General features: G+C 49.6%; 1 protein-coding gene across 1 annotated transcript in view; it reads right to left on the bottom strand.

The window, feature by feature from the left end:
* dnah10 (dynein axonemal heavy chain 10) overlaps positions 1-18,867 on the bottom strand; it is a 170,517-nt gene that overhangs the window by 70,891 nt on the left and 80,759 nt on the right. The window contains exons 30-44 of the mRNA XM_072439315.1: positions 17,977-18,210; positions 13,456-13,679; positions 11,398-11,667; positions 9,774-9,957; positions 8,584-8,718; positions 7,792-7,944; positions 7,536-7,724; positions 7,059-7,205; positions 6,417-6,608; positions 6,195-6,313; positions 5,973-6,131; positions 4,953-5,211; positions 3,656-3,787; positions 3,379-3,595; positions 1,889-2,002 (exon numbers count right to left, since the gene is read on the bottom strand). Of these exons, the coding sequence (XP_072295416.1) occupies positions 1,889-2,002; positions 3,379-3,595; positions 3,656-3,787; positions 4,953-5,211; positions 5,973-6,131; positions 6,195-6,313; positions 6,417-6,608; positions 7,059-7,205; positions 7,536-7,724; positions 7,792-7,944; positions 8,584-8,718; positions 9,774-9,957; positions 11,398-11,667; positions 13,456-13,679; positions 17,977-18,210 (2,728 nt within the window). The remainder of the gene's footprint in view (positions 1-1,888; positions 2,003-3,378; positions 3,596-3,655; positions 3,788-4,952; positions 5,212-5,972; positions 6,132-6,194; positions 6,314-6,416; positions 6,609-7,058; positions 7,206-7,535; positions 7,725-7,791; positions 7,945-8,583; positions 8,719-9,773; positions 9,958-11,397; positions 11,668-13,455; positions 13,680-17,976; positions 18,211-18,867) is intronic.

The raw sequence follows: 18,867 nt of genomic DNA, 5'->3' as shown, positions 1-18,867 counted from the left end.
TACAGACGTGCATGACTACACACGTACATGACTACACACGTACATGACGACACACGTACATGACGACACATGCGCATGACTGCACGCGCATGACTACACACGTACATGACTACACATACACGTAGTCATGCACGTCTGTAGTCATCTACAGACGTGCATGACTACACACGTACATGACTACACAGGTACATGACTACACACGTACATGACGACACACGCGCATGACTGCATGCGCATGACTACACACGCGCATGACTACACACGCACATGACTACACACGTACATGACTACACACGTACATGACTACACACGTACATGATGACACACACACACATGACTATACACGCACCTGACTACACACGCACCTGACTACACACGCACCTGACTACACACGTACATGACTATACACGTACATGACTACACACGTACATGACGACACACGCGCATGACTGCATGCGCATGACTACACACGCGCATGACTACACATGCGCATGACTACACACGCACATGACTACACACGTACATGACTACACACGTACATGACGACACACGTACATGATGACACACACGTACATGATGACACACACACACATGACTATACACGCACCTGACTACACACGCACCTGACTACACACGCACCTGACTACACACGTACATGACTAAACACGTACATGACTACACACGTACATGACTACACACGTGCATGACTACAGACATGCATGACTACACACGTACATGACTACAGACTTGCATGACTACACACGTGCATGACTTCACACGTACGTGACGACACACGCGCATGACTGCACGCGCATGACTACACACGTACATGACTACACACGTACATGAATACACACGTACATGATGACACACGTACATGACGACACACGTACATGACTACACACGTACATGACTACACACATACATGACTTCACACGTACATGATGACACACGTACATGATGACACACGTACATGACAACACACGTACATGACTACACACGTACATGACTACACACGTACATGACACGCGTACATGACTACACGCGTACATGATGACACACTTACATGACTACACACGTACATGATGACAGACGTACCTGACTCCACACGTACCTGACTCCACGCGCATGACTGCACACGCGAATGACTGCACACGCACATGACTACACACGCGTATGACTACACACGCGCATGACTACACAGATCCATAACTACACACGTACATGACGACACACGTGCACGACTACACACGTGCACGACTACACACGTGCATGACTACACACGTGCATGACTACACACGTGCATGACTACACACGTGCATGACTACACACGTGCATGACTGCACGCGCATGACTACACACGTACATGACTACACACGTACATGATGACACATGTACATGACGACACACGCACATGACTACACACGTACATGACTACACACGTACATGACGACACACGCGCATGACTGCACGCGCATGACTACACACGTACATGACTACACACGTACATGACTATACACGTACATGACTACACACGTACATGACGACACACGCGCATGACTGCACGCACATGACTGCACGCGCATGACTACACACGTACATGATGACACACGTACATGATGACAAACGTACATGACTACACACGTACATGACTACACACGTACATGACTACACACGTACATGACTACACACGTACATGATGACAAACGTACATGACTACACACGTACATGACTACACACGCACATGACTACACACGTACATGATGACACATGTACATGACTACACACGTACATGACTACACACGTACATGACTACACACGTACATGATGACACACGTACATGACTACACACGTACATGATGACACACGTACATGACTACACACTTACCCAGGATATCAGCAAACTTCATGTCAGGGCTGTGCACATATTTGGAAACTAGGGAGCGCCAGGGAACCCACTGCTTCCCGTCAAAATGGAAGTGGTACAGAGTGTGCGAGTGTCCTGATGGAGAGCAGACCAAGTCATTCATGACAATAACAATACAAGAAAACTTGTTTTGGATTTCTAACTGATGTGATGTCACACACAGCATATTTCGTGCTTCCAGGTCTAAGGAGCTGATTCTTGTTTTGTGCCAGTACAGGCATCTTTGAAAAGCACAACATCACTCTGTTTTTCAGGTCTTTAAGACAATTAACATGAAATAACTCCTCAGAGGCGGCGAGTTGGCAGCGTTCAACGATGACGTGGCTCGTCTCTCCGGGTGGAGTCTCTTCTCGTGTTTTGTTCCTCGTGTAAAGATCAGACACAAAGTAAAGCGCTCAGCTGTTCTGCCAACTAAGAGATCATTTTGCAGACGACTGATCAAGTCTGTGGACGACACCACCCTCATCGCCATGACGACACCACCCTCATCGCCATGACGACACCACCCTCATCGCCATGACGACACCACCCTCATCGCCATGACGACACCACCCTCATCGCCATGACGACACCACCCTCATCACCATGACGACACCACCCTCATCACCATGACGACACCACCCTCATCGGACTCATCTGGGACGGGGATGAGTCTGTCTACATGAGGTGGAGCGGCTGGTGCAGCGGTAACAACCTGGAGTTCAACGCCCAGAAGACACAGCCCCCCCCTCACCATCTCAGACTCCTCCCCCCCACCATCTCAGACTCCTCCCACCATCACAGACTCCTCCCCCCTCACCATCTCAGACTCCTCCCCCCCACCATCTCAGACTCCTCCCACCATCTCAGACTCCCCCATCACCACTGTGGACTCCCTCCACCTCCTCTGCACCACCATCACCAGGACCTCAAGTGGGAGCCACCATCACCAGGACCTCAAGTGGGAGCCACCATCACCAGGACCTCAAGTGGGGGCCACCATCACCAGGACCTCAAGTGGGAGCCACCATCACCAGGACCTCAAGTGGGAGCCACCATCACCAGGACCTCAAGTGGGGGCCACCATCACCAGGACCTCAAGTGGGAGCCACCATCACCAGGACCTCAAGTGGGAGCCTTGCTCTTATCAGATCAGAATCATAATCTCCAGCTGGCTGGTCTCCAAGCTCCAGAATCATAACTTCAGTGTGAATAAACCCCAGCACGTGTAGAAGGAGGATTTTCTGACAAACAGGCTGTAGTCCGTTCTCTAGCTCTTAAGTTCATGTGGCCGCTTGGACCTGGAATTGAGGAACTAACGTTTAATAATCCCATTGTTGGGAAACTTTCCTAGGCCTGTAATGTTTAAACAGATTTCCTTTTGTAAAATACCAGAAACCTGCTTTGGCTCCTGTCAACATCTTCTGAAGAGTTTGAGTTGATTTAGATTTAGATGAAGTTGATAGATTTACCTGGGATTTGACCCGGTCCAGCAAAGACCTTCTCTTCTTGGACCAGAGTCAGACATGAGACTTTTTTGACAAACTCATCAAATTTGACTCTCTCCATCTCCAGCAAAGTGGCCCCTAGGGAGCAGTAGAGAGCCTCCAGGAAGAAGGCTTCCACCACGTCAGGCCCCGAGATCTCCTCCCCCAGCAGGGCATCCAACATCAGGCACAGCTGTGTGACCTGAGGAGCCGCACTGTTAGGGCCCGGGCCACATGCACGCTGTGGATATGACCTTCTCACCATATTCAAGTCTGTCTGGGGGATGATGGTCTCCAGCTTCTTGCCTTGTTTTCCATCTACGATTCCCTCTATGATCAGGTCGATGCAACAGTGAAGATACTTGTCGAACAGCATGTTCAGAGTCTCCCGCTCCTGGAACACAGACTGCACATTAGCACACATGCTAACAAACATGAGCCTGAGAACCTTCACCTTCAGGAACACAGACTGCACATTAGCACACATGCTAACAAACATGAGCCTGAGAACCTTCACCTTCAGGAGAGAAACTAGGGCCCCACTATAGGTGAGAGAGATCTAAGGATGGTTGGGTCACAATATAATGAGAACTAAAAAATATATAATTGAGACAATTTCAGAAGCAAATATGCTTCAATGTATATTTCAAAAAGTGAAACCTAAACTTAAAGTCCTTTATATTTTGTTTATGTCACATACTTTATCATTCAGAAAGTTTCATTTCATAAAGCCTCAGACTAGAAGAATGGTCGTCTATTCCACAACATTTTAAATTGTGGACATACAGTATTTCTCTGACTATAAGTCGCAGTTTTTTCATAGTTTTGGCCGGTTGATTTATACTCCGGAGCGACTTACATGTGATATTATTCATTCTTTTCACATTGAGAACTACACTCCACAAGAGGGCGCTCTAGGCTCTAAGCGATGCAGAAGAAGAACCAGCACTTCCTCTACCTCAGGGGTGTCCAAACTGTGGCCCAGAGGCTAACTGTTGGCCCTCAGGCTTCCTGCTAAATTGGCCCAAATAACATAAAGTAGTAGTTTTTACTGTAAAATTGGAAGAATTCAAACATGTTTATGTTGTACCTAATATTAATGTTCCAAGTCGTATTAAAGATGTGGAGGCATCAAAACTATGTCAAATGCAAGAGTTGGAATGATTTCATTTGTGACACCGTATAAGTTTCAAAATGTGGCCCGCGGTGAAAAAGTCTGGACACCACTGCTGGACCTCGAGTTTTTATATTTAGTGTTTTACCTCCGGAGTTTGTGGAGTTGTTTAGAAGTGACACTGAGGAAGAAGTATTCAGTGGATTTAGTGATTTGGGGTAAAACTGATGCTTTGATAAACCTGTTCTTAATCTGTTATTATTTTAAACTTTATTTCAAGGTGAAATGTCTGTTCTTAGTCTTGGATTTCGTCAAATAAATTTACCCCACAACTTATACTCCAGTGCGACTTATATGTTTTTTCTTTTTGCATTTTTTGCCTGGTACTCCAGAGTGAGGTATAATCCGGAAAATCTGGTATTTGGTTTTAATTTGATCTAATTACCTTCAGGGGTCTGTTTTGGCACCATCTCTGCCAGTATGGTTTGTAGCGCAGGTTTTTGGGGTCCACAAACACCATCCCACAGCGGGACACTGTGGCAGGCGAGGCGTACTGCAGGTCCCCCACCTCAAAGAGCAGGGCGCAGTGGCTCTGGAGGCGGATGCGCTCCCCGTTGGCCAGAGTCAGGAGCTTGTTGTCGTCCATCACAGAGTTCATGTTCTCCACCCAGAGCGCGTCCACGTCTCCATCAAACAGAATGTACCTGTCCCGCAATGAGGACATTTGGATTTACACGTGTGTCATATGCTGTTCACACAATGGTTTGACACTGTGCATGTGTTTAAAGGGGTATTGTCATGGTAACGTCATCATGCAGGTGTAAACAGTCTAGCTACACCTGTCTGCCGACATTTACTTTAAGAATCTCCATTTCACACACAAAGCCCCAAAAGCAAGGAACAAGACGCAGTGAAAGATGAACATAAACATGGAAGTTAAAGCTTTGGGTGCTAAACAATCACAGCTGACGGACTGTAACCAAGAACAGACACTCTCACAAGCTAATGACGCTAATGCTAATACAGCCCACACGGACAAGACCTGTTCCCACGGGACAGACAGATGAGAGGACATGCCGCTGAGGTGGAGCCACGTACTTCAGACAAACATGAGTTACAGGAGCTGAAAGCCGAGGTGAAGAAACAAATCTATAAAGGGCAAGATTCTAGATGTGGTGCCCGGATTCGGCAGAGATCATCTCAGACTTGTGGGAGGGCCAGAGAGGATCATACTGAGGACTTTTTGGAGACATTGATCCTGGAACTTGCCGGACACGTCACCACGTCACAGCCTATCTTTCTCTCTCACTTTGAAAAGGTTCGACTCCAGGTGGTGGCGGTAAATGCACCTTTTCAGTTTTCTGCCAAACGCCATTAGAAGCAACAGAAGAAGAACATGTGAACTAAAACTATAGTTCCTATTGTCCGCAGTACCAGGCTGGACAGGTCTTCCATGTTGTCTTACCTGCGCTCCTTCTTGTCGCTGGGTCGGTTGACGTCTCTGAAGATGTTGGACAGGATGCCATCGGTCCAGTCCCGCGTGTCTGGGTCCAGAACGCCGTACAGCTCGATGACACTCATGGCTTTGGGGTTCAGAGGGTACAGCCGGGTCAGCAGTCCCAGCCTGTGCAGGAGGAACACAGTCAGCGGTTTGTCGTGACCACATCAGCACCGTCCCGGGACGCACCTGCTCTGGGCGTGGCACAGCGTGCTGATGACCACAGACTTGCCTCCACCTGTCGGACCCACGACCATCGTGGTGTGCCTGGTCATCATGGTCTCATACATCTGCACCACTTTGTCCACCTGAAGATGAGCAGATCATTATGAAGCCCTTTGGTCACTTTGAGTGTCGCGCTGCTGTGGGGCCCTCACTGCTGTGGGGCCCTCACTGCTGTGGGGCCCTCACCTGGTCGGGCAGGAGCACATATTTGTTGTCCTGTAGCGTGTTCTCCACAGCATCATTGAAGTGGGAGTAGCGGACACGTGGACAGTCCAGGCCGGGGAACAGGTCCGAGATGAGCCCCAGGAACAGAGGAACGTCCTCGAAGACAAACTTAGGCAGGTTCATGTCCCGCAGCGCCCGCATCAGCACCACGTCCTACAACCAAAGCACACACATCAGCACCACGTCCTACAACCAAAGCACACGCATCAACATCACGTCCTACAACCAAAGCACACGCATCAGCTCCACATCCTACACCCAAAGCACACGCATCAGCTCCACGTCCTACAACCAAAGCACACACATCAGCACCACGTCCTACAATCAAAGCACACGCATCAGCACCACGTCCTACAATCAAAGCACACGCATCAGCACCACGTCCTACAATCAAAGCACACGCATCAGCACCACGTCCTACAACCATAGCGCACACTTAAGTCTACTGCAGAATAATCTTCTCTTAAATCATTTCCATTCACTTCACATTATAAAATCGACAGGAGCAGAAAAATAAAGCATCTGAAACCATCTCGCCTCGCTCCCCTCGTCTTGCCCCGCTCCCCTCGTCTCGCCCCGTTCCCCTCGTCCCCCTCCTCTCACCTCGTGCAGGTGTGGAGAGTCTCTCTTGAGTTCCCCGGCCATCACCAGCACAGACTTCAGGGCCCTCAGCCCGAAGTCATAGTGCGACTGTTTGGATAACTGCTCCCGGGACAGTTTGTACAGCACCGTCATCTTCTTAGCCAGAACCTGAGGGACAGAGGACAGCACTGAGGAGTGAAGCAGAGGGACAGAGGACAGCACTGAGGGGTGAAGCAGAGGGACAGAGGACAGCACTGAGGAGTGAAGCAGAGGGACAGAGGACAGCACTGAGGAGTGAAGCAGAGGGACAGAGGACAGCACTGAGGGGTGAAGCAGAGGGACAGAGGACAGCACTGAGGAGTGAAGCAGAGGGACAGAGGACAGCACTGAGGAGTGAAGCAGAGGGACAGAGGACAGCACTGAGGAGTGAAGCAGAGGGACAGAGGACAGCACTGAGGGGTGAAGCAGAGGGACAGAGGACAGGGACAGAGGACAGACCTTGGCCAGGAGGAAGCCCTCGGAGAAGAGCATGATCTCACAGATCTGCTGTAGGTCGGGGACGATGACGACCACGGGCCTGAACAAGGCTTTGACAGACTCTGGCAGCTCCGTGCGCCCGGCGTACCCGGGGTTCATGGTGATGAAGATGCCCATACGACTGTCCAGACTGATCTCCTGACCTTCAAACTGTTTCCACAAACACACATGAGCATTGACCGCTGGGCGTGGTCACCTGGTCTCACAGGGTCAGTACCTGGAAGCGTCTGAGCCGCAGCATCAAAGCGTTTCGGATGGTCTGGATCTGAGAGGAAATGACCGATAGAACCGAAGCATCGATGCGATTGAACTCATCGAAACAGCCCCAGGCCCCACACTGAGACAGACCACAGAGGATCGTCCCCACAGCCTGAGACACAGAGACAGACACTGAAACAGACCACAGAGGATCGTCCCCACAGCCTGAGACAGACACTGAAACAGACCACAGAGGATCGTCCCCACAGCCTGAGACAGACACTGAAACAGACCACAGAGGATCGTCCCCACAGCCTGAGACAGACACTGAAACAGACCACAGAGGATCGTCCCCACAGCCTGAGACAGACACTGAAACAGACCACAGAGGATCGTCCCCACAGCCTGAGACAGACACTGAAACAGACCACAGAGGATCGTCCCCACAGCCTGAGACAGACACTGAAACAGACCACAGAGGATCGTCCCCACAGCCTGAGACAGACACTGAAACAGACCACAGAGGATCGTCCCCACAGCCTGAGACAGACACTGAAACAGACCACAGAGGATCGTCCCCACAGCCTGAGACAGACACTGAAACAGACCACAGAGGATCGTCCCCACAGCCTGAGACAGACAGACAGACAGACAGACAGACAGACAGACAGACAGACAGACAGACAGACTCACTCACTCACTCACTCACTCACTCACTCACTCACTCACACACTCACACACTCACACACTCACACACTCACACACTCACACACTCACACACACACACACACACACACACACAGACACTCACCATGTAGTCCATTCCTTCTCCACAGTTGGTGACCACACAGAGAAGACCTAGAGCTTTAGCCAGATCTTTGGTGGACTCCGTTTTTCCAGTTCCAGCTGGTCCTGCGGGAGCTCCGCCCAGGAACATGGACAGGGCCTGTGTCCACAATGTCCACAATGTCCACAATGTCCACAATGTCCACAATGTCCACAAAGTCCACAATGTCCACAATGTCCACAATGTCCACATGACAACAGTTTGAATGAACTCAACCAACAGTTTCTCATGTGTTCCCATTTCAAATCTGATACTTGAGAGAGGCTGTGAGGGGCTGACCTGAGTGAGGGGCTGACCTGAGTGAGGGGCTGACCTGAGTGAGGGTGAGTGGCTGACCTGAGTGAGGGGCTGACCTGAGTGAGGGTGAGGTGCTGACCTGAGTGAGGGGCTGACCTGAGTGAGGGTCTGACCTGAGTGAGTATCTGACCTGAGTGAGGGGCTGACCTGAGTGAGGGGCTGACCTGAGTGAGGGGCTGACCTGAGTGAGGGTGAGTGGCTGACCTGAGTGAGGGGCTGACCTGAGTGAGGGTGAGGTGCTGACCTGAGTGAGGGGCTGACCTGAGTGAGGGTCTGACCTGAGTGAGTATCTGACCTGAGTGAGGGGCTGACCTGAGTGAGGGTGAGGGGCTGACCTGAGTGAGGGGCTGACCTGAGTGAGGAGCTGACCTGAGTGAGGGACTGACCTGAGTGAGGATGAGGGGCTGACCTGAGTGAGGGGCTGACCTGAGTGAGGACCTGATCTGAGTGAGGAGCTGACCAGAGTGAGGGGCTGACCTGAGTGAGGGTGAGGGGCTGACCTGAGTGAGGGGCTGACCTGAGTGAGGGTGAGTGGCTGACCTGAGTGAGGGGCTGACCTGAGTGAGGGGCTGACCTGAGTGAGGGGCTGACCTGAGTGAGGGCTGACCTGAGTGAGGGTGAGTGGCTGACCTGAGTGAGGGGCTGACCTGAGTGAGGGTGAGGGGCTAACCTGTGTGAGGGGCTGACCTGAGTGAGGGTGAGGGGCTGACCTGAGTGAGGGGCTGACCTGAGTGAGGGTGAGGTAGATGACCTGAGTGAGGGTGAGATAGATGACCTGAGTGAGGTAGATGACCTGAATGAGGGTGAGGTAGATGACCTGAGTGATGGGTGAGGTAGATGACCTGAGTGAGGCTGACCTGAGTGAGGGTGAGGTAGATGCGGTCAGTCAGAGGTGTGATGACCAGCCTCCCGTTCAGACCCATGTACTCGTATCCGTAGGAGAAGGAGGCGCTGCACTGACGCACCAACAGGTCGTCGAGGTCGCGCTGCCAATAAAACCTCAGCTGACTTTCCCACTCAAACTCCCGAGCGTCCAGGATACTGCAGCACACAGAACAAGGCTGACCGGCAGAACAATGACCAGAACAACGCTCTGACCGGCAGAACAATCAGGTGTCCAGTATAATAATGAGGGTCAAGTGAAGATTAATGTTATTTTAAAGTATTAGTAATCAAGTACAAAGTACAAAGTACAAAGATTAGAATTGAGTAGAAAATACGGTATTTGAACAAAGCAGTAAACGAGGCCTGTAAAAAATACATTTTGAAGAGACAATAAACAATAACTATTCTAGATATTTATACATATATACAGGTATAAATATATACATATATACATGTATAAATATTGACCAAAAAACATGAAACACTTTAGCTCTCGCCTCCCAATAAGAAGATCATGGGTTCGATTCCCAGGGGCAGACAATCACATGACCATCACATGACCATCACATGACCATCACATGACCATCACATGACCTCTCTGGAGGGAGTCTGCGGGTTCTATGTGTTTCTATGTCTGTGTGTTCACCCCTCAACTGGCCCCTGTCCAGGGTGTACCCCGAGACTGTCCCCTGTCCAGGATGTACCCCGAGACTGTCCCCTGTCCAGGATGTACCCCTCAACTGTCCCCTGTCCAGGATGTACCCCTCAACTGGCCCCTGTCCAGGATGTACCCCGAGACTGGCCCCTGTCCAGGATGTACCCCTCAACTGACCCCTGTCCAGGGTGTACCCCTCAACTGGCCCCTGTCCAAGATGTACCCCTCAACTCAACTGGCCCCTGTCCAGGATGTACCCCTCAACTGTCCCCTGTTCAGGGTGTACCCCTCAACTGGCCCCTGTCCAGGATGTACCCCTCAACTGGCCCCTGTCCAGGATGTACCCCTCAACTGGCCCCTGTCCAGGGTGTACCCCGCGACTGTCCCCTGTCCAGGATGTACCCCGAGACAGTCCCCTGTCCAGGATGTGTCCAGGGTGTACCCCGAGACTGGCCCCTGTCCAGGATGTACCCCGAGACTGGCCCCTGACTGGCCCCTGTCCAGGGTGTACCCCGAGACTGTCCCCTGTCCAGGATGTACCCCGAGACTGTCCCCGTCCAGGGTGTTTCCCCCGAGACTGCCCCCTGTCCAGGGTGTACCCCGAGACGGTCCCCTGCCCAGGATGTACCCCGATATTGGCCCCTGTCCAGGATGTACCCCGAGACTGTCCCCTGTCCAGGGTGTACCCCGAGACTGTCCCCTGTCCAGAATGTACCCCGATACTGGCCCCTGTCCAGGATGTACCCCGAGACTGTCCGCTGTCCAGGGTGTACCCCGAGACTGTGCCCTGTCCAGGGGATACCCGAGACTGTCCCCTGTCCAGAGTGTACCCCGCGACTGGCCCAAAGTACTGAAAAGCCTAAGTTGAGTAATAGGAGTTTGTTCTTGACACATGCAGTAAAACCAGACCCCATCAGCTAAATGTAGAGCAAATGTTGGACCTGTTGAAGATGAAACTGTCCACGATGTCTCTGGCGTGGACATCGATGATCAGCACCGTGTTGAGTTTGCGTCGATCGTTCTTCTTCATGGGCTGAGTGATGCGCGTCACCAGCTCGTCGATCTGACCGTGGAGCTTCTTGGCGTAGTTCTTGAGGGCGTGTTTCTCTCCTGCCTTCACCTGTCGGAACACGTCCTCCACCTCCCACGTCCACCACACCTGGTTGGCTGCCAGCACCATCATGCCCTGGTACAGCAGCATCCAGTCCACTCTGACACACAAGACGGGCCCCCACCATTGGCCCCCACCATGTCAAAGCACATCATATGCACTAGAGCAGGGGCCACACTCATGTTCCACGCTCAGGCTGAGTCGCAGAGCGAAACATAACGTCACAAATAAAACTATAATAAATACATAGCTGAATATGGCCTGGTCATAGTTCTATGTGGACGCTGTAGACTGAGTCCATGTTCTATGTGGACGCTGTAGACTGAGTCCATGTTCTATGTGGACGCTGTAGACTGAGTCCATGTTCTATGTGGACGCTGTAGACTGAGTCCATGTTCAGCAGCAGGAACTGGAACATGGACTTGGGTTTTGACAATTCTCTTTTAAAAGCTGAAGGTAAATTCACTAAAAATGGACCTGAAAACAACTTTTCAGTTTGTGTAGAACTTATTGCTCTGGAGGTCACTGCAGTGGTCACCTGGAGGTCACTGCAGCCCTCAGAGGCAACTGTTGTTGTGATTTTGGGCCTTACAAAAATAAATTGATTTGATTTGATTTGATTTGACTGCTGTGGTCACCTGGAGGTCACTGCAGTGGTCACTAGGAGGAGGATTACGCCGTGAACACAGGCTTTTAGAACAAGGTGAACTGTATTTCAATGAAGTACAAAATGTGCACAAATGTGAAATGTCCCACAGTGTCTCGGACATAGAGATGTTAAACATCGCAATACTTAAGAGTCATGGTAACAATACTCAAATGGTTATGGAGGTTATGGAGGTGATGGAGGTGATGGAGGTTATGGAGGTGATGGAGGTGATGGAGGTGATGGAGGTTATGGGGGTTATGGAGGTGATGGAGGTTATGGAGGTGATGGAAGTTACATTGTTGCCTGGATTTCAGTTCATTTCCATGTCATAAATGACAACTTTAAATGACTGTATTTACAATCCCCTGTTTTATGTGCCCGGTGTTACCAAAGTATCAATACTTTCACTGATTCAGTATCAATACTGATTAATTCAATACTTTCTGAGAAGTGTCTATAGTATTATAATAGTATTATTATTTTATGACTCATTAAACAGAGACAATAATTTTGTGAAATACAAAAGTCAAAGAAAAATCCCATGAAATGTGTGAATTCTGATGCTTATCACCAGAATAAAAACAATGCACACCCCTAATGTGGCGAGTGGCATGTGGGGTGTGGCGAGTGGCGTGTGGCGTGTGGGGTGTAGCGTGTGGCCTGTGGCGAGTGGCATGTGGCGTGTGGGGTGTAGCGTGTGGCGAGTGGCGTGTGGGGTGTAGCGTGTGGCGAGTGGCGTGTGGCGTGTGGGGTGTAGCGTGTGGCCTGTGGCGAGTGGCATGTGGCGTGTGGGGTGTAGCGAGTGGCATGTGGCGTGTGGCGAGGGGCTTGTGGGGTGTAGCGAGTGGCGAGTGGCATGTGGCGAGTGGGGTGTGGCGAGTGGCGTGTGGGGTGTAGCGTGTGGCCTGTGGCATGTGGGGTGTAGCGAGTGGCATGTGGCGTGTGGCGAGTGGGGTGTGGCGAGTGGCATGTGGCGAGTGGGGAGTGGCAATGTGGCGTGTGGGGTGTGGCGAGTGGCATGTGGCGAGTGGGGAGTGGCGTGTGGGGTGTGGCGAGTGGCATGTGGCGAGTGGCGTGTGGGGTGTAGCGAGTGGCGAGTGGCATATGGCGAGTGGCGTGTGGGGTGTAGCGAGTGGCATGTGGCGTGTGGCGAGTGGCGAGTGGCGTGTGGGGTGTAGCGAGTGGCATGTGGCGTGTGGCAAGTGGCGTGTGGCGAGTGGCATGTGACGATGCTCGTACCGGTTGCGGTCCTCACAGTAGTGGAAGATGGCCTCTTTGGTGATGAGGCGGTTGGTCCTCTTCATCTCCAGCAACACTCGTGTCATCCACTCCTCCACACGGCCCTCCACCGGGACACGCCCCTTCAGCACCAACACCTCCCCCTCTGCAGACACCATCGCCACAGCCACCAGCTCGCCATCACTGCCCTCGCCAAACTGGAGAGAGCCTATGTTGTCATACATCTAGAAAACACAAGAGGAGAGCGCTCTTAACACTGCAGGAGAGGGCTCTTAACACTGCAGGAGAGGGCTCTTAACACAGCAGGAGAGGACTCTTAACACTGTAGGAGAGGGCTCTTAACACTGCCGGAGAGGGCTCTTAACACTGCAGGAGAGGGCTCTTAACACTGCAGGAGAGGGCTCTTAACACTGCAGGAGAGGGCTCTTAACACTGCAGGAGAGGGCTCTTAACACAGCAGGAGAGGACTCCTAACACTGCAGGAGAGGGCTCTTAACACTGTAGGAGAGGGCTCTTAACACTGCAGGAGAGGGCTCTTAACACAGCAGGAGAGGACTCTTAACACTGTAGGAGAGGGCTCTTAACACTGCCGTAGAGGGCTCTTAACACTGCACACGAGTTTCACACTTTAATCATTCAATAATACATACTGTGTTATGCTTTTCCCAGTTATTTAGTATCAAACTATTACTTATGTTGATTATTTAGTTCATTGTAAACTGCAGTATTGTCAGATGCTAATCAGGTACTCAGGGTGGTTGAGCCAGGGTCTCACAAAAACAAAGAGGTTTCTAATAGCCCATTAAGTTTCTGAATAGGCTAGCTCGGTAGATACAAGGGGGAGTTTCTGTTGAAACAAACAACTCTTTCTACTTCAGGAAGGCTCCTCCCAATGGGCGGGTCTTACCACAGAACAGTATTAATATCGGAGTTCTCGACCTAAATTCTGTTATTGACAATGACTCTTGGATGAGAGTCGAAACGTCTATTTTTTTAAACTGAGTCCAGATGACTACAACTGAAGCTTTTTCTACTATGCAGTATTGTTCTTAATAATAGAAAAGCTCAAGGCTTTTAAGGCTTCACTAAACAAGAGAGGGTCAGATCAAGGGTCAGTAATAAACTTTCATCAAGGTCCAGTTTGAGGGTCCAGAACGTCACAGTGTTTCTGCCCTTCGACACTTTTATATTATAATATACATTATTTTATAACATATGTAAAGAGCATTATAGTAAGCTACAGTACTTTTCTGACTTTAAGCCACTACTTTTTCCCCACACAACCCTGAGGTCATTTTAACGGCGCGTCTAATTTTGAGATAGTTACAGGCAAACGGCCACCAGGGGACACTCTAGCACGCTGTAGAAGAAGACGTCAGACAGTGGTCACTGTCCAGGAGACACGTCGTGTTCTCTATATTTTAAGCTTCCATGTTCTATGTGGACGCTGTAGACTGAGTCCATGTTCAGCAGCAGGAACTGGAACATGGACTTGGGTTTTGACAATTCTCTTTTAAAAGCTGAAGGTAAATTCACTAAAAATGGACCTGAAAACAACTTTTCAGTTTGTGTAGAACTTATTGCTCTGGAGGTCACTGCAGTGGTCACCTGGAGGTCACTGCTGTGGTCACCTGGAGGTCACTGCAGTGGTCACCTGGAGGTCACTGCAGTGGTCACTAGGAGGAGGATTACGCCGTAAACACAGGCTTTTAGAACGAGGTGAACTGTATTTCAATGAAGTACAAAATGTGCACAAATGTGAAATGTCCCACAGTGTCTCGGACATAGAGATGTTAAACATCACAATACTTAAGAGTCATGGTAACAATACTCAAATGGTTATGGAGGTTATGGAGGTGATGGAGGTGATGGAGGTTATGGAGGTGATGGAGGTGATGGAGGTGATGGAGGTTATGGGGGTTATGGAGGTGATGGAGGTTATGGAGGTGATGGATGTTACATTGTTGCCTGGATTTCAGTTAATTTCCATGTCATAAATGACAACTTTAAATGACTGTATTTACAATCCCCTGTTTTATGTGCCCGGTGTTACCAAAGTATCAATCCTTGGCAAACGGCCACCAGGGGACACTCTAGCACGCTGTAGAAGAAGACGTCAGACAGTGGTCACTGTCCAGGAGACACGTCGTGTTCTCTATATTTTAAGCTTCAAAACGCAGTGTGTTTTGTCACAATCAGACAATATTCACTGATAAATGAGTCTAATGAGGAAGTGACTCTAGACACGACTGAACGCAAAGACACGTGGAGTGCATTGAAATGAGACTCGCTTGACCAGATCTGACCGGAGCTGGAAACATGGTCATCACGTCCATGGACCGTGTGTAAATATCTCATGTCACAACGTCACACTCACTCGATAAGTACGAGCTCAGGAGCAGATGATCCAGATGTGAAGAGTCATCAAGGACAGAGGGGACAGAGGGGACAGAAGGGACAGGAGGGACAGAAGGGACAGCTGTGATTTGTTCTTTGCTTGTTAAGCTTCAAAATGCTGTGTTTTATAACAATCCAACTCATATTCACTGATATTAGTCTAATTAGTCCCACAGTGCAGTGGACAGAGAGGACAGAGAGGACAGAGAGGACAGTGCAGTGGACCTCAGGTGCACCGTGAGACCCCCGGTCCAAAAGACGCATCACTGCCACGTTTATTTATGTGTAAATATCTCATGTTACAACGTGGGCCCCTGCGGTTTAAAGTCAGGTGCGGCCCCTATGTGGACAAGTTCTATTTTCTTTGTCAATATTGTGTGCGGTGCTTTTATCCAGGAGCTGCACAGCCCGAAAAGTACGGGAACACAACTGGACCACAGCCAGACCACAACTGGACCACAGCCAGGCCACAACTGGACCACAGCCAGACCACAACTGGACCACAGCCAGGCCACAACTGGACCACAGGTCAAGCAGGACTGTCACATATAACATAATATACATCTCATGAACAACATGATTTTTGTATTTTTCATTTGAAGTAGGACAAATTGCTTATAATAAACGTAAACTAATGAAAATTGCTGCTGTAATATGATTCTTTTAATAAGCCATGTAACTTTGAACAGGTGTGATACTGGTGTGTGGCCACAGGGGGCACATCTGATGCTCACAGTGTGTTTGCCCAGAGGGAACCTTGCTCGTGGGCACGTGGGCAGGCTCCTGCGTGTCTGGAGCAAGAGGGAGAGAGAGCAACTCCCAGTGAATGTGTTCTCTGTGGTTGAGGGTTTTGCCGGACAAGGACCAGAGTCCGTCTGTTAGTGAACTGGCCAAATGGTCAAGGTCTGGAATCAAACTCCAACCACACATGTGCAACGGCCCTGACCACAGCAGCACTGGCAAACTCAAACAACCTGTGATCGTCCTGTTTCATCGAAGAGGTGAGTGTTCATAACTGGAAAACAATTGGCTAATGCTAGCTTGTGCAAGGTGGCCAGATGTCCTATTTAGCATGGGACAGGTCCCAGTTTGAGCCCTGTGTCCCATGTCCCAGCAGATGTTTCCAAAATCATGTATTTGTCCCTGTTTTCAAAAAGACATGTCCTAGTTGCACTCAGCTCCACAGATAGAAGTCTCTCAGTCCGTGTGAATGAGCCATAAATGAGTGCATTAATGTACATAACTACACGCTCTTTTAACAATACAAGGGCCCTAGGGCCTCTTCCCGGTGGGACACGCCCACCTCACCTGAGCCACCTCAGCAGACTCCTCTCGACATGGAGGAGCTGCAGCTCTAGTCCGAGCTCCTCCCATGTGACTGAGCTCATCTCTCTATCTTTGTGTATCTCCAGGTGTCACTGTCACTGCCCACGAGGAGTCGTGGCCCCAGGAGGCCCCCAAGAACACCACAGAGACCCTGCTCATTGAACTTTCCTGATCTTGACTGTTTCTTTTACAGAATGACAGTGGTTGGGATTGTAAGAGGTTCTTGTAGGAAAGTAGAAAAAGCTTCAGTTGTAGTCATCTGGACTCAGTTTGAAAAAATAGACGTTTCGACTCTCATCCAAGAGTCATTGTCAATAAAAGAATTTAGATCGAGAACTCCGATATTAATACTGTTCTGTGGTAAGACCCACCCATTGGGCGGAGCCTTCCTGAAGTAGAAAGAGTTGTTTGTTTCAACAGAAACTCCCCCCTTGTATCTACCGAGCTAGCCTATTCAGAATCTTAATGGGCTATTAGAATCCTCTTTGTCTTTGTGAGACCCTGGCTCAACCACCCTGAGTACCTGATTAGCATCCGAATGTCCTTGTCCTGGTCCTCTACCTTTCCAGGGGTTCAGTAACCCATTATAAATAACATGAAGATTAAACCTTAGCCCTCCATTTCTGTTTAAAGAAGGTCTTTCTTTTTTAACAAAAATAGCTTCCTTGACTCCTCTTAAAAAATAGGAAAAATAGCTTCCTTGACGTATGGAACACGCCTGGACGAATGAGGGATTACACCTTATAGGAAAGTGTACGTCTCATTATGAAATATAGATGTACGAGTCTTGGCCTGGACCTTGATCATGTGCTCCTGGACACACGAGGGGTCACTGCTGCCCAGGATACTGAGCAGCTCATCATCCGAGATGAAGAAGAAGCGAGGGAAAGCGTTGCGTTTGGAGTCCAGGTAGTCGTTGAGGCTCTTCTGACACTTTTCCATCCCGTCACTCAAGCCCTGCAGCTCGGCCAGCCTGTTCGCCACCAGACAGCAGCGTTTGATGTTGGAGTCCTTCACTGCATCGCTCATGATCTACAACGGAAACGGATTCAAGTGTTCAAATGTCTTGGTTTATGGTTAATACATCTGTAATTACCACGTCCTCCGAACAAAGACTGTCAGCAGAAATGAGCAACATTGATTTTGTTTATTATAATAGCTAAAAGCTGCTAACATTCAGAGATTGTGACATCACAATGAGTAAAGCAAGTCCAACATCCTGACAAACAGAACCTTCAATTATTGTGTGAAGAATATTGGTGTTCGAGGAGGGCAACATGACGAGTGAGAGCTAAACACAGCGCTAAAGAAACACAGCGCTAAAGAAACACAGCGCTAAAGAAACACAGCGCTAAAGAAACACAGAGCTAAAGAAACACAGCGCTAAAGAAACACAGAGCTAAAGAAACACAGCGTTAAAGAAACACAGCGCTAAAGAAACACAGCGCTAAAGAAACACAGCGCTAAAGAAACACAGAGCTAAAGAAACACAGAGCTAAAGAAACACAGCGCTAAACACAGCGCTAAAGAAACACAGTGCTAAAGAAACACAACGCTAAAGAAACACAGCGCTAAAGAAACACAGCGCTAAAGAAGCACAGCGCTAAAGAAACACAGCGCTAAAGAAACACAGAGCTAAAGAAACACAGCGCTAAAGAAACAGAGCGCTAAAGATACACAGCGCTAAAG

The sequence above is a fragment of the Eucyclogobius newberryi genome, unplaced genomic scaffold (assembly GCF_026437365.1).
Source record: "Eucyclogobius newberryi isolate DKJ021-1_F unplaced genomic scaffold, fEucNew1.0.hap1 SCAF_9, whole genome shotgun sequence".
Taxonomy (NCBI): Eukaryota; Metazoa; Chordata; class Actinopteri; order Gobiiformes; family Gobiidae; genus Eucyclogobius; species Eucyclogobius newberryi.
The sequence above is the reverse complement of the archived record's forward strand: the minus strand, read 5'-3'. Positions and strand labels throughout refer to the sequence as shown.